This window comes from Hemiscyllium ocellatum, chromosome 11 (assembly GCF_020745735.1).
Source record: "Hemiscyllium ocellatum isolate sHemOce1 chromosome 11, sHemOce1.pat.X.cur, whole genome shotgun sequence".
Classification (NCBI taxonomy): Eukaryota; Metazoa; Chordata; class Chondrichthyes; order Orectolobiformes; family Hemiscylliidae; genus Hemiscyllium; species Hemiscyllium ocellatum.
The window spans coordinates 94,279,897-94,296,560 of record NC_083411.1 but is presented as its reverse complement, the minus strand read 5'-3'; the positions used below and the strand labels follow the sequence as shown (position 1 = coordinate 94,296,560).

Sequence of the window (16,664 nt, the reverse complement as noted above, 5' to 3'; positions counted from 1 at the left end):
CCCTCTGTGAGAAGAAATTCCTCACCTTCGACACAAATAGGAGATTCCTTAAACAGTAGCCCCTAGATTTTCCATAAGGGGAAAAATCCTCTGAGCATCTACTTTGTCAAGGTTCAAAACCTATTATACTTCAATTAGGTCACCATTTAATCTTTTAAAATCCAGAAGATATAGATCTAACCTGGTTAACTTTTCTCCCACAAATGGGCCTTATGAACCTTCTTGGTGTTGCTTCCAATTGAAGTATATTTCTCCAAAAGTAGTATGGGGTGATAGTACAGCTGCCTTTTCAGCTCCCATTGTGTCAAGCAATAGTGACATGTGGGAAAATGATTTGTATGCAGCAGGTAGTTAGGATCTGGAATCGCTGCTTGAGATTACAGTGAAGGAAAATTCAATTGAGGCTTTCAAAAGAGAACTGAACAATTATCTATGGAGACAATTCGCAGAGCTATGAGGAATGCATCAGGGAAGTCAGACCGTAGAACTGCCCTTGCAGAGAACAGAGGGGCTCGGATGAAGGACTCCTGCCCAAAACGTCGATTCTCCTGCTCCTCGGATGCTGCTTGACCTGCTGTGCTTTTCCAGCACCACATACTCGCTACTTTGAATCTCCAGCCTCTGCAGTCCTCACTTTCTCCTTGCCCTTGCAGACAGCCAGCATAAACCTTGCACACTGAATGGTGTCTTTTTGGGCTGTGACTTTTGTGCTATTTCTTTTCTATGATTCTAAGAACAATATTATTCAAACCAAATTATACACTGAAGAATGATGACAAAGCATACTGAAGACAATTTACATTTTATTAATAAATGCAGAAGATGGTTATAATATTGTTACACTTATTCTTTGAAAATAAGTATAAAAATACTGTAATATATTCCTCATTCCTTCCCAAATATTCTAACTTGCATCAAAATAGAACAGCATGTAAATTTGAGACAAAGTACATTTTTTCAAACAGAAGAACACACACTGGAGTAGATTAAACTTCTCACTCCTTTACCACACCAACAGAAAGTTATACGTTAAACTAAGTGAAGTAAATGCTGGGAAGCAGAAATATAAATAACAAATAAACATAAACACAAAATATGCAAAATTCTCTCTTACCTCTGCACAATCCTGTCTCCTCATTGACTCCTAAATACTCTAAAACGTAACTGAGAAAGCCCATCCCTGGACTGACAAAATCTATACCTTAACACTGTCCCAACCTGACATTGTTCGCACGCTGTGTCCAGCCTGAAATTGTTCTCAGCTTGTCAGTGTATCCCCCTTCCCTCACTTTCGTCCTTGACCTGTGTCCATTTAGACAATCTCCAGCTTGAGATGAAATAAGCACGAAGAAACATATTCACAAGCTGAAAGTATCCCAACTGCCTTTTTAACCACCAAGCTTGTTATTTTCAAGGAACTACGATCTTGCACTCTCTACTGCTGTACTTCCTAGGGTCCTACCATTCAACACCACTCCATTGCCTCGTTAGTCCTTTCAAAATGCATCACCACACACTCTCAGGATTGAATTCTATTTACTAACTGTTCATTCACTGTATATATTTATGGGCAGAACAGTGGCTCAGTGGTTAGCACTGCTGCCTCACAATGCCAGATACCTGGGTTTGATTCCAGCCTTGGGCAACTGTCTGCGTAGAGTTTGCACATTCTCCCCATGTCCATGTGGGTTTTCTCTGGCTGCTCCACTTTCCTCTACAATCTAAAGATGTGCAGGTTAGGTGAATTGGCCATGCTAAATTGCCAATATTGTTCAGGGATGTGTAGGTTAGATGCATGAGGCTATGTAGGGGAATAGGTTTCGGTGGGGTTCTCCTCAGAGAGTCAGTGTGGACCTGTTGGACTGAAGGGCCTGTTTCCACACAGTAGAGATTCTAATTCTTCCAATATTAGTAGCAGTCTAACTTTCTAACATCCAATGCTTCTTAAAGCTAGGCTTATTGCTTAAATGTAGCCTACAGTTCTTAATGAAAATGAGATGCTTAGGGGCCAAAGCAAATACCACTGGCAGTCACGCAAGAATTGAATCTGAACAGGCATACATAGAAGAATGACACAACACATGAACTATGCTCAAAATGAAAATTAGGAAAGGTGTCCTGTATCCACAGGGCACCAAGAAACCTTCCAGGCACACGCTCAAATGACAGTCAGAGAAGGCAGCTCCTGACCTCAATGCTTGGAGGAAGTGCTGCAATAAGCTCAATGACCTCATAAGAGATGGGTTCAGAGATCAAGGAGCAGCCAAAACATGGATGTAGTGCAGGAAAAAGTTTAATGATTTCAAACAAATGCGCAAGGTCTGTGAATATATCTTCAAATGCTCTATCACATCTATCATTATTGAACTAACCTCAATTCACCACACCATTCACCTAATAATTCAAATGGATCACAGACATTCAGGATGCTTCACTGGACACTCACAGTACAACAAGCTTCACATTCAAGGCCACAGTCTGTACATTCTACTAATTCTTGAACCATGCAGCAACATACAGACTGGCATACTTCTTCTTCTCTTCCAGGACACATCCAGAGACAACAGGACACACTATCATTTCATTTCACACTCAGAACCACAAGTTCAATTACTGACTGTGCACATTATTTAAGGGACAGCTTTCAGACAGCGTCTCCAAGGGCAGATTTTCACATTGCCCATGAGCAGTTTATAGCTGGGGATATGGGGCTGGAAATTCCTGATGGCTTTTCCATAAGCCTCCTGCCTAATTTGGTCCACCTAAAATTTTCCACAGGGATGCGCAAGTTGCAGCTGGCTGACCCTTAGTCCATTTGTGACTCTTAAGCGTTCAAAAAATGACCTGGCATTTCAGGCTGTCAGGAACATTAAGGAACATTGAGATCAGCATCAGCTTGAAACAGGGTGTTGCGCAGAGCTTTGATCCTATCCTTCCCACCAATGAAATGGTGGTTGTCACTAAAGTGGATCCAATGATGTTGCAGTGTCTCTGCTTCCACAGCAGCACCAACAGCTTCCACCAAAAGTTTGAGTTCTGCAGTGGAGACTCACACTGAATACTCATTACCAGGTAACTGCCATGCAACTCAGACTGTCAGCATCATTGCTGCTGTACCATTCTTAAAAGGGGCTTGCAGAGTGTTATAACATTCACCGTCCACTTTGATGCATGTACAGTGACAATCCAGTCATAAAGTTGCACCTCTTCATTGATGATTGGCAGCCATCCATCGACATCCAGTTTGAGAGATGTGGGAGGAGCAGCCTGGGAACAGATCACACATAAGCAAGGTAAAAGAAGTCTACCCTAAGACTATGATTTTAACCATTCGATTTTAACCACTTTAAAAATGCAGCACTTGATTTTTTAGTATGATACAAAACTAGTCTGAGAATTGTGAGGTCAGATCAAACTTTCAAAATGGAATTCATTCTTTACTTCTTCCAAACTCAGTTCATTCCATACATCTCTGTCTTGGGATTTTAACTTGATCATAAGACGATGAAAGATGAAAGTTGTTTCTCTAACAACATCGTGGGTAAAAGCCAAGACCTTAGCTTGACGTCATGTGCTGCTTACTGGGAGTCTGAAGGCTATCCAAGTGTTCCAGAAGATAGTCAAAGAGTGTTGAGCTGACTGCTGTCTGATTTCTTTCATAAAATGCTAGCACTGCATGAAGAAGCCTTCCAACCGCCCATTCTTCAGCTTTAGCTAGCGCCAAAAGAGTCGGGAACTGGAAGAGAGAGAGAGAGAGACTACCGTCATCATATTATTGTAGAATCACTACAATGTGGAATAAGGCTATTTGACCCAACAATTCCACACTGACTCTCTGAACAGCATCCCACCCAGACTCACCCCACTCAGTGCTAACCACAGAGCCACTGTCATGCCCCAAATAGGCAACTGTTTTTGAATCAGGGTCCAAGACATCAACTGGAATACTGCAAATGATCACTATTATCATTGCAGCATCGTCAAAACATTATAAAAGTAACATTGTGTATATATTTATTTATTTAAATTGGGTTTATTTGTGATTTCATGACCATCGTTCATATTTCTTTCAAAACTGCCCATATCCTTGAAATATTTTTGCACATCTGGCAGTGAACTTCTTTTTATTAATTCATGGCATGTGGGTGTCACTGGTAAGGCTAGCATTTATTGCCCATCCTTAATTGTCCTCTATAAGATGGTAATAAGCCCCTTCCTGAACTACTGCACTCCTCGTTGTGTAAGTTCACCCATAGTGCTGGGAGGAAGGTAAACTAGGATTTTGAAACAGTGAGACTGTGTCAAAATAGCGATACATTTCCAAGTCAGGATGGTGTGTGGCTTGGCAGGGAACTTGCAAGTGGTGGGATTCCATGTATCGGTTTCCCTTATCCTTCTAAGTTGGGTAAAGGTTTAGGTTTGGAAGAGACTAGTTTTTTGTGCAATCCGCAAAGGGACTGGTTCAGCGTTATGTAGTCACAAGGAACATTGTATCCTTTAATCATATCATAACTAGGAAGTAAATTGGGTAATGGATGACATGGTTCATCGTGACAATAGTACATGATCCGTTTTGACAAGTTTTTCTATTTCTGTTTCTGAGTTTGCAATCTTTGCTGTGTTACTATAAAAGCATCACATGAAATTCAGACATATTGCACAACATGGCAGAAGCTTTATTGTTTTTTTAAACTCATCTACTTAGAATCTTAGGATCATTAGAGATGTACAGCACAGAAACTCGAACTCGTCCATGCTAACCAAATATCCTAAATTAATCAAGTCTCATTTGCCAGCAATTGGCCCATATCGCTCTAAACCCTTCCTATCCATATACCCATCCAGATGCCTCTTAAATGTACCAGCCTCCACAGTTTCCTCTGGCAGCTCATTCCATCCTCTGTGTGAAAAGGTTGCCCTTTAGGCCCCTTCTAAACCTTTCCCCTCTCACCTTAACCTATGCCCTCCATAATTGGACTGTCCCACCCCAGGAGAAAGACCTTGTCTATTTACTTTTTAAGAAATGAACCAGCTTTGAGATTTACTTCTACATCAGTTCCACAAGGAATCTAACAACTGTGGAAAAATCAGATATTCGAATATCAGTGGACTCCATCTCAAAGAGAAAGCTTCAGTATATTATTAAAATACAATTAATAGTCGCTATAAAAGAGAAAATTGAAGATACAGGGAGAGAGGGAGAGGTGCAGCAGAAATGTTGTACCTACATTTCTCTGGCAGATTATTCCATATATGAACCACCCTCTGTGTGAATAAGATGCCCCTCAGATCCCTTTTAAATCTTTCTCCTGTCACTTTAAAAATTATACCTTCTAGTTTTGAACTCCCCAATCTTAGGGAAAAATCTTTGCTATTCATCTTATCTATACCCCTCATGATTTTATAAACCTCTAAGGTCACCCCTCAACCACCTAATCTCCAGTAAAATATGTCCCAGCCTTTTCTTATAACTCAAACCCTCCAGTACCAGTAACATCTTTGGAATCCTCACCAATTCAATAATATCTTAGCTATCGCGGAGTGACCAGAACTGTACACAGTGCTCCAAAAGTGGCCTCACCAGTGTCCTGTGTGTCCCAACTCCTATATTCAAAGGTCTGAGCAATGAAGGCAAATCCACCAAACACCTTCTTTTCCACCCTATCTACCTATGATGCAACTTTCATTGAACTATGTACCTAAACTCCAGGTTTCTCTGTTCTACAACACTTACCGCGGCCCTACCATTAACTGCGTAAGTTCTGCCTTTGTTCGCCCTACCAAAATGCAACACCTCATATTTATCTAAATTAAACTCCATCTGCCACACCTTTGCTCATTTGCCCAATTCATCAATGGCCCTTTGTAATCTTAGATAACCTTCTTCACTGTCATTAATTTTGGTGTCACCACAAACTTATTAACCATGCCGCCTATATTCTCATCCAAACCATTTTTATAAATAACAAACAAGAGTGGACCCAGCAGAATACCTCTGGTCACAGGCCTCCAGTCTGAAAAACAACCCTGCACCACCACCTTCTGTCTCCTACCATCAAGCCAATGTTCTGTCCAACTGGCAGGCTCTCCCTTAATCCCATGTGATCTAACTTTACTAATCAGTCCATCATGTGGAACCTTGTCAAATGCTTTACTAAAGTCCACATAGACAACTTCTACTGCACCGCTCTCATCTGTCCTTTATGTCCTAAAAATCCCAATCAAGTTTGAGAGACACGATTTCCCATGCACAAGGACATGCTGACTATTCCTAATCTTGCGCCTCTAGATGCATGTAAATTCTGTCTCTTAGAATTGCTCCAACATACACATCATTGATGTCAGACATTCCGGTCAAAATTCATACTCAGACTCCTTCTTGCAGCCCTTTTTTTAAATAAAGGCAAACATTAGACACTCTCCAACTGAGAAGGAATAGCTAAAAAATATAAACCAACCTCAAAAAGAAATATTGGAATGATAAGAATGAAGCAAATGTTTATACTTAAAAATCACAGCTGGTAAATATTAGCTTTGCAACATTAAACTTATCACCCTACGGACATGACATCATATCTTTAAAATATTTATTTGTGTTTAGTTAAAAATAATCATATGTAATTAATTTCCACTGTGTTGTGCTAACTCCTCTAACTAGATACATACCATATCGAAAGAATCCCTCTATTATATTTAGATATCTCAAAAATAATTTGAATTTAACCATTACAACTACAATTTAGCTATGTTTATAAATGCAAACAGATTGCAGATAAATCAACTAAAAAGAGATAGTTGCTTGAAGTAAAAATGAAGTTGGAACAAACAAAATAATATTTGAGGAGACAGCTACTTTGCTTCCTATATGACAGAGATTGTGTAAATTTTAAATCTGGAATCGGAAAAAGACTTAATTCTCTCCAGACAGAATTTCCAGTCTGGTCAGGCTTCCTGGTTCTGTCCCCTTACATATTAGCCATGAGTAGGAAGCTTGCAATAAAACAGAAACCATCCCCATAGTTGTGTGTGAGTACTGCAGAGCCTTCCTTCGGAAAGCAGTGAACCATGCCAACAGTTCCACAGTAAAAACATGTATCTCGTCAAAAGTGAAGTTAAAAACGTGATTGACAAAACATTATTTGAAGTAGGAACACACAACTAAGCCTGATCCATGTAAATATTTGTAATAGAAGTCTCTGGATTTTGATCAAAAACAGAACAGGGGATGAGTTCTGTAGTATTGAAGCAAATTATAATTTTAGCTGTTGACCTTGGTTGAAATCGGTACAGTCCAAAGATTGGACCTTCTTGGATCTGTGTAGTTCAGTGTCAAAATACATGATTCATTTATCACAGACCACTCAGGGGAAATACACCTCCTCACAGTTTCTCCACAACTTGTTAAGTTTCAATTTTAAACTGAGGTTCTCCCATTAAGTTTTGAAACATTTCTAAAAGTATGAACAATCTTTAATCTCTTGTTAAACATTAGATAGATGTAACTTAAAGCAAATGGTATTTTGTTGACATCTTCAGAAATTTCCACCAGTAAGAAGGTAAACGTAATGGGGAATATCTATTTGCATTGTAATCAGACATAGATTAATTCCTTGGGACAGGAAGTGGGCAATTATTTACATGACGTTCTTCCGTGTGGTCAATGGAAAACACCAAGCAGGCTGTCCAAATAGCAAACCGCAGTGCTGTCTGTACCACATCTTTTTCAAGTAAAATGGTTCCAATCAAAAATGTTATCTTAACATCACCAAATACAATTAATTACAATGCATTACTTTGTAGTTTTATTCATGGTTGTAAAGTGGGCTAATTAGGCAAGGTAGTGTCATAACCAAATTATGTTAACTGGGAGCTTACGGGGAAAGAAATCTTAATTCCTAGTGAATGACACTTACCTGTACGAAGTCATCACTTGAAGTCCTTATATGAATCTTAGTGATGTTAAGCTGAGTTGCTGCTGCCCACTGCAGCATTGCTTGTACCTGTGCATCAACAGCAGCAGACTTAGACTTAAAGTTCACCAACGAGATTTCAATTCCCCTTGGAGCAATTGGAGTAGCATTCCCCATTTCCTCACAACCTTCCTGTTCTTCAGCATGGCACTGTGCCATAACAGTGGACTGACTCAGATTCTCCTGTGCTTGTTTTGACGATGTTACATCTGTATATTCAACTACATTTAATCTTTGTGATTTAGTGTTTTCAACAATGGGAACACCTGGTTCTCTTTCCTTCAATAATTCTTTTGTCCTTATTTTCTGTTGGAGTTCTGGACTTTGTTCACCTGGACTGTTCGAAATACATTTCCTATACTGTTCAGCGTTTGGAGAACACATTGGCATCTCATCTCTAACTGTTCCAGTACCAGAACATCTATATGCATCGTCCAAGGAGGACTCAAGTATAGTTGCTGCTAGGTTTTCAGCATATTTTTTATGTACCAGTTTGCAGTCTGGATCCTTCAATATGACCTTGGATAATTCTAAGATGGAAGAGGTTTCTTTATCTTCAACAATTGCCTCTGAATGAAGGGTTAAAAAATCATTCTCCTTTTGTTCAAATAAGTTCATTTTTGTTTCTGCTTGAGCAAAGCAATTTTGGTTCTTTCCAGTGAGCTCTTCAGTTGTCACATCTGTCTGTGTCTGCTTATATGGGTATGGATTGTAATTGTTATTGTCGTCATTTGTTCCTTCACCAGGGCTTGGTCTGATTCCAATACCAATTCCACATCCTAAACCTTCAGTAACTGGATTTTGCTCTTCAGTAAAAGCAAGGTGACTGTGTAGACCCTCATCCTCACTGTTTGCTTCAGAATTAATTGTTTCCACTGACATTTTGATATGGTGATCTTCTGTACTGTCCTTAATGTCAACGCTTCTGGCTGAATCTGTATTCTGCAATTGTTCTGATGAATGCACAGTCTCAGGGTTGGTATAGCTGTCCTTTTGCAATCGATATTGAGTAATAAATACTTGTAGGGCAGATTGTATTATCCCTTTTACCCACTCCTCTGACATGGAATTTATCTGCTTAATGTAATCTGAATGCCGACAATCTTGCTTTCCATCTTCAAATGACATTTCACTTTTTCCATTCATGTTTTGTTCTCCATGGTCATGTAGGTCAATTTGATTCAGAAAGTTAATAACCACATTGATAATTTTCTGTGCTAACATATCAGCATAGTCCCCTAACAGGCTTTCCATGCTTTCTGGAAAATTGTCTCCGTGTTTATTCTCAATGTGTTCATTTGGATTCTTTTCTGTTTCTGGAATAACTGGAACAGGAAAAAGTGGGTTTGGTTCCTCTGATGTCTGGATATTTGGTTGATATTCATCACTACATGTAACACTATCACAGTGCTGATGTTTGGGTGCTTTAAGATCAATACTTTCACCCATAATGCTGCAAATTACTTGTGCAGAAGAAAAAACAATACCTGACATCAAATGACTAAAATAGTCTTGGACAGTTTCTCCATCACTGCGAGAATTCTGTGTTGGTTCATTTTTTGGAGCCAGAGACATCAGTTCCAAATTCTCCTCTTCAGGTTCCTCAGAAATTCCAGTGGTGTCTTTTCCATTGAACTCTTGAGACAAGGATCGGATTAACTTTCTCATAAATTCTGTCTTTTCCTCAGTTTCTCGATCCTCTTCAGACAAACAAAAATTGACGTTTTCCTTTGGGGTTGGTGGAGGTGGTGAAGGAAGGAATTCTTTTGCCAAACCTCCCTTGAGCTTTCTAGTGAAACTCCTTTGACTGCTACTCAGCTGTGGCCTCAGTGGTGTAGGTGGAGGTGCATCGGGATAATCCAGTGAACCCTTCTTGGTGAGTCCAAGTTTATCAAACATTTGTTTCTCATAATCATGATCAACAGCTCTTTCTTTGTCTGTCATTGATAAATGCCTTTCCCTGTCTGGAGAACAGCCATCCAGATATTGTTGTGATACTTGGGTGAAAGTTTCAACTTGTTCACCTTGTACCAATGGTCTTACTCCAGTACACAATGAACTGACTTCCTTGTGTGTAAGATGGTTAATTTCATGTGTAAGAATGTCAGATTGCGACATATCTGAAAGCTTGTTATTGTTATGTGATTCAATAGAAGCAGGGTGTGCGTTCACGCTTTCTCCTTCAACTTGCTGTAGTTTATTTTGTGTCGTCACCCTTTCTAAGCTTGCTTCTTTGGTGCTGTCAAAAATTACATCATTGGTCAATCTGAATGCATAATTTTCCACAACAGGAAGTACTGCAACATTTGCTTCTTCAGAGGAATCTGCTTTTATTGATTTTGAAATGTGGTCAGCTAAGCTCTCTTCCGTTTGATGCTCAACTTCCTGAAGGGACTTCTCAATAACACTGGAAGTCTCCCTGCTTGCCAGATGGGCCAGGCCACAATGTAGAGCATCTAGGTCAAGGCTTTCCTCAGATCCTTTTTCTCTACTTGTACTTAAATCATCTTGAGATGATTTGGGAAATTCGTCAATACCTGCAAAAGTATCATACAATTGGGCATGCTGGATATTATCATGTGAAAATACATCTGATGAAAGTTGGTCTTCTGTGGGTGTCGAAACCTCTGGCTGCTCCACTGTAGATCTGTTTCTATCAGGACTATCCTCAATAACTGTGCTGAGTATTTCAGTTGACATAGCCTCTGCAAAATTGGAAAGAAGGTCTAAAAACTGAGATTTATTGGCCCATGGAACATCAGAAGGATATTCCATAGCTATGTCTGTTATTGTATTTGGCAATTGGGTATCCTCTGAAAGACTAGATACTGAAGAATGTAGAGGACTAGAAGGCCTTTGAGAAATTGGCATCTGATAACACAACTGCTCTGATATTGGAAGGTGAATACTGGGCAGGTGTGGATTATCAACCTCAGGAAAAGAATTATGACGAGGGCACATATTGCCATCAACAGCAGGCACTTCTATTCTCTGAGTATCGACATCAGGAAAACAAGTCTCATTAGTGGAAATGTGCTCTGTACTCTGACTGATGGTATCAGGAAAATTTCCGGTAATTGCATGGATTGCATGCTGGAATCCCAATGCATATTTTCGGAGGCTGCAAAATACAGAACTACTGTTGTAGCTGGGTGAAGGGGACAGGCACATGACTCCTTCTGTTGAATTCTGTTATTTAAAACAAAACATCAATCAGTTTAATCAGCAAAAGCAGAATCAATCCATTTTATATAAATTATTAGTTAACTTTCATTTATATTTGCAACAGCAACTTTATAGTCACTGTTGTCTTTCATCTGCTGCCAGAGTTTTACCAGAAATATGGGGAAACCTGATTTACCTTTATACACTACTTCCAGAGAATTAAGAGCCACATAGCAGAGCAGCTCCAAAGAAATTCCCAGCCTAAGTTTCTTTCATATGAACATTATCGCTCTTCACCTTAAGCTAAGAATAACAGTGAGACCAGCAGTGCTCTGTTATTAAGGATTAAATCAGACAATGACATCCAAAGTCCATATGTGCTGGTAAATGTTGAAATTGTTGCCTGATACATCCTTCTTAGTCACAAAATACACTAGTATCTTGCCCTTAAAGTGGGAAGTTGTATTATGGATGGACAAATTAGGCAGAAAGCATCTCAGAAAATATTAGGACTGTGCATTCAGGAATAAGTAATTGTTTAAACATTATAACTCTCAAATATTGTCAAGCAACCTCTCCCACACTGAAAACTACCTTTTTACATTTTAGAATACAATTACTTCAAACGGTAATGTGGATTTTTTGTAAAAGTTAAAGTTAATAATACAAATACAAATATAACTTTTCATTTCTCTATCTCTCAATTTTATCTTTGTTTCCCTCTGTTGCACATTCTGAACATGATTTTACAGTGAACTAGAACACAGAAAACATTGAACAGTATGGCACAGGAACAGGTCCTTCAGCTCACCATGTCTACACTGACCACGACTATTCTAATCATTTGCTTCCACATGGTCTGTATCCCACTATGACCTGCCTGTTCATGTATCGTGTAACTGCCTCTTATAGGTCACTGTCATTGCTGCTTCTACCACTTTCCCTAACAGCGCATCCCAATCACTTACCACCTTCTGTGTAAACAACTGCTTTGCAAATTTCATAGAGTCACAGAGATGTACAGCATGGAAACAGAACCTTCAGTCCAACTCGGCCTTTCCAACTTTCCCTCTCACCTTAAACCTATGGCCCCTAAATTTGACATTTCCACCGTGGGAAAAAGACTGACTATTCACCTGTCTATGCCTCTCATAATTTTATCTACTTCTTTCAGGTCACCCCTCAGCCTCCGATACTCTAACGAATACAATCAAAGTTTGTCCAAACTCTCCTAACACACTCCAATCCAGGCAACATCCTGGTAAGCCTATTTTGCACTCTCTCCACAGCTTCCACATCTCTCCTACAGTGTGTGACCAGAACTGCACACAAACACCAAATATGGCCCAACTAAAGCTTAATGCAGCTGCAACATGACTTGCCAATTTTTATACTCAATGCTTTGACCAATGAAGGCACGCATGCCATGTGCCTTCCTTACCAACTTATTCATTTGTGTTGCCACTTTCAGGAAGTTATGGACTTGTATATCAATGCTCTTAACAGTGCTGTCATATACTGTATACTTTAATCTTGCATTTAACCGCCCAAAGTGCATCACCTCACATTTACCTGGATTAAATTTCATCTGCCATTTCTCTGCCCAAATTACCAGCTGATCTATATCCCGCTGTATCCTTTGACAAATTTTAATGTCACTGCAAACTTACTAATTAGATCATCTACATTTTCATTCAAATCATTTGTATACATTACAAACAAAAGAAATCTCAACACGTATCTTTGCTGAACATCACTGGTCGCAAACCTTCAGTCAGAAAAGCATCCCTCTATAACTGCCTTCTTTTTAATTAACCTCATTCACAGGATATGGGTATCACTGGCAAGGCCAGTGAGCAGAGGGGAATTAAGAATCAGATTGCTGTGGGCCTGGAGTCACACAAAGGCCTGACCAGGTGAGGATGGCAGTTTCCTTGCCCAAAGGCCATAGGGAACCTGATGGGATTTTCCCGAAAATTGACAATGGTTTCATATTCATCACTGGACTCTTAATTCCAGATTTTCTTATTGAATTCAAGCTTCACTATCTGCCATGATGGGATTTGAAACTAGGTCCCCAGAACATTACCTATGTCTCTAGACTAATAGTCTAGCAATAATACCACGAGGCCATGCATACCTTAATGACCAAGCCAATTCTCTAATCAACTTACCAATTCACTGTGGATCCCATACAACTTAATTTTCTGGACCAGCCTATCATGTGGAACCCTGTCAAGTCTTGTAAAATCTACATTGACAACATCCAGTACCCTATCTTTATCAATCATCTTTGTTACTTCCTCAAAGAAAAATCAAATTTGTGAGACATAAAACTCTGCTGACTATCCAGTCCATTTTCATCCCTAAGAATTTTCTCCAATAATTTTCCTACCACTGATTTAAAACTCACTGGCCTATAGTTTCCTGGATTGGCTAAGTTGCCTTTCTAAAACAAAAGAAAAACATTAACCATTCTCCAGTCTCTGGGATCTCACCTGTGGCTAAAAAGGATACAAAGATCTTTGTCAAGACCTCAGTAATCTCTTCCCTTACCTCCCTCAGTAACTTAGGATAGGGATTAGGGTCTGGGACTTATCTACCCTAATGTTTTTCAAAACAGCCAACACTTCCACCTTCTTAACATCAACATGCCTTAGAACATCAATGTAACTCTCCCTAATCTTAGCATCATCCATGTCCATCTGCTTGATAAATACTAATGTAAAGTACTCATTAAAGACTTAGCCCACATTTTGTAGCTCCATGCATAAATTCCTTCTTTTGTTGTAGAGTCGACCTATTCTTTCCTTAGCTACCCTCTTGCACCTAATATATGTAAAAAATACCTTGGGATTCTCATTAATCATGCTTGCCAAAGACAATTCATGGCCCCTTTCAGTTCTCTTGATTCCTAGTTTCCTGCTTCCTTTATATTCCTCAAGGTTCTTGCCTGATTTCAGTTTACATGTGCTTCCTTTCTCTTTTTGTCTAAAGTTTCAGTATCTCTTGTCATCTAGGATTCCTGAATCTTGCCATCATTACCTTTCATTCTCACAGGATCGTGCTTGTCCTGACCTCTAATGAATTGGCCTTTAAAATACTCCGACATGTCAGATGTGGATTCTCCCACAAAGAATGTCAGATGTCCCTAATCTAATTTCTCCAGTTCCTGCTTGATACTGTTGTAGTTAGCTGTCCCCCATTTACCACTTGCATCCAAGGACCAGTCTTATCCGTACGCACAGCTATCTTAAAGCTTAAAGAATTATGATCCCAAAATGCTTCAATCACCTGGTCAGGCTCATTCTGCACTATAAGGTCTAGTATGGTCCCTACAATAGTTCCTGCAGGTACCTAATGAATTCTGCCCTATCTAAGCCCCCAGCACCAAGGGAGTCCCAGTCAATATTGGGGCAGTTAGCTAAATTCACCCAATAAAACAATCCTGTTATATTGAAATATTCAAAACCTTATCACTGATTTGAATTTCATACTTCTCAAAAAAGGATTTGTTAACATGTGTTGAAGGGACTCAGCCTAAAATTAATGTCCCCAATACTGTACCTTCCTCCCTTATGTCCATAGAATAGAATCATTAAATAGTACCAAACAGGAGAAGGCTATTTTGCCCATTGCATCTGTGCTATCTCTCTGCAAGAAGCTATGTGGTTTTGTTTGCATTTCTTGAAGAGGTACATGAATAGGAAAGGTTTAGAGGGAAACGGGCCAAATGCAGGCAAGTCGGACTAGTTCAATTTAGGATACCTGGCCCACTTGGATGAGTTATGTCGAAGGGCCTGTTTCTTTGCTGTATGACTCTACTTGTTGGTGACTGTTTTGATGATTAATTCCCCTTTGAAAACAATTGAATTTGTCCCACACTACACTCGTAGGTACTGTTTTCCAGATCCTATCCATTCACTGCAGCAAAATATGTCTCTTCATGTCACCAATGGTTCTTTTGCTATTCAGCAGCTGAAGTTTTGAGGAGTTTTCCAGAATTAACTGTAGTCATTTAATGACTTTTGAGAACAAGTGACGATAAATGAACTATGCAGTATCAATTTCTGATACTCCTTCTCAGCTATATGATTTTCTTAATCTATTTAAGGACAAAAGCTTACCTTGCCAAACCAGTTTAACCTGTTTATTTTTCACATTTAGATGAAATAATTGAACAGGATCCAATTTGGAAATGCAGCTTGCACATCTCATTGAATTAGAAATTTACGTACATGTTATTGATGAGAAGAAATGTTGGAGTGAAGGAAGGAAGGAATGCTGTCCTTCAGCAAACATCAACAATGTTGACAATGATCAAAACCAAAAGAACTGCAGATGCTGTAAATCAGAGACAAGAACAGAAGTTGCTGGAAAAACTCAACAGGTCTGGCAGCATCTGTGCAGAGAAATCAGAGTTAACATTTTAGGTCCAGAACTCCGAACTGATGGTAGCTAGGAGAATGTTGGTGGTTGGACAGACAAAGGAGTGGATAATTAAATGATAATTCTAAGCAGCGACAACAGCATGAAGATTGGCTTCAGTGCAGCATTTTCACAATTGTTGGTGATTTAACAGGGTCGAGAGAATGAAAATTATCTTCCAGCTATTTTCAACAACGAGTAATAGCAGAATGGTGCAAAAGTTCTAAGAAATTATGAAGCAACGTATGTAAATGTTGTTAATGTCACTCTAATTTTCTGATTTTCCGTGCTGTAATCATGATATACACTGTAAATGATACATATTTAGTGAGTGTCATATTGCTCTTTGCCAGAGGTGCAAAATATGTTCCATTTAAATTTGCATCCTAATTTCTACAGTGTCCTATTTTCTCTTCCATTTTTCAACAGAATAATAATTTTGGGGATGTGTTGGTGAAATGGTAATGTCACTTGACTAGTAATCTATAGGTCTGGGCTATCGATCTATGGCTACAGAAGCCAGTGGATTTGAATTGTATTAATAAGTCTGGAATTAAGCACTAGCCTCAGAAGTTTTGAGTATGAAACTATTGGTGATCATAGCAAAACCCCATTTTGTTCACTAGCACACTTTTGGTAAGGTAATCTACTGCATTTACATGGTATAGTCTACATTTGACTGCAAATCCACAGTAATGTGGGTGACTCTTAATGGCCCTCTGAAGTCTAGTAAGTCAGTAGGTTTAAGGGAAGTCAGGGGTGGGTAGCAAATGCCAGCCATGCTGGCATTGTCCTCATCCCACGTGGGATTAAAAAAAATAGCATGGAGGATTTCCAATTTGCATTAATAACAAAGAGAACGTTCACCACAAATATCTCAATTTATGACCGTCTTTAATAATGCTGTAACTGCAACACCAAGGTCCCGCTATTTCATTATCCTGCTTAATTCCCCATATTATCAACTTTAACAGGTTTGTATAAGTGGCATTTCATGGATAAAGGTAATAAGGTAATCAACATAAAACACAACATTGTATCTTCATTATCTATTTTGTCCTTTCTTCAAAGAATTCTCTTAACATAGGTTAAAGGTAGAAT

At 39.2% G+C, this 16,664-nt stretch overlaps 1 protein-coding gene across 1 annotated transcript in view; it reads right to left on the bottom strand.

Moving 5' to 3' along the window:
- Positions 1-888: 888 nt before the first annotated feature.
- Positions 889-16,664, bottom strand: part of si:dkey-171c9.3 (uncharacterized) — a 55,719-nt gene continuing 39,943 nt past the window's right edge. Inside the window, exons 4-5 of the mRNA XM_060832727.1 lie at positions 7,914-11,159; positions 889-3,736 (exon numbers count right to left, since the gene is read on the bottom strand). Of these exons, the coding sequence (XP_060688710.1) occupies positions 3,557-3,736; positions 7,914-11,159 (3,426 nt within the window). The 3' untranslated portion in view covers positions 889-3,556. The remainder of the gene's footprint in view (positions 3,737-7,913; positions 11,160-16,664) is intronic.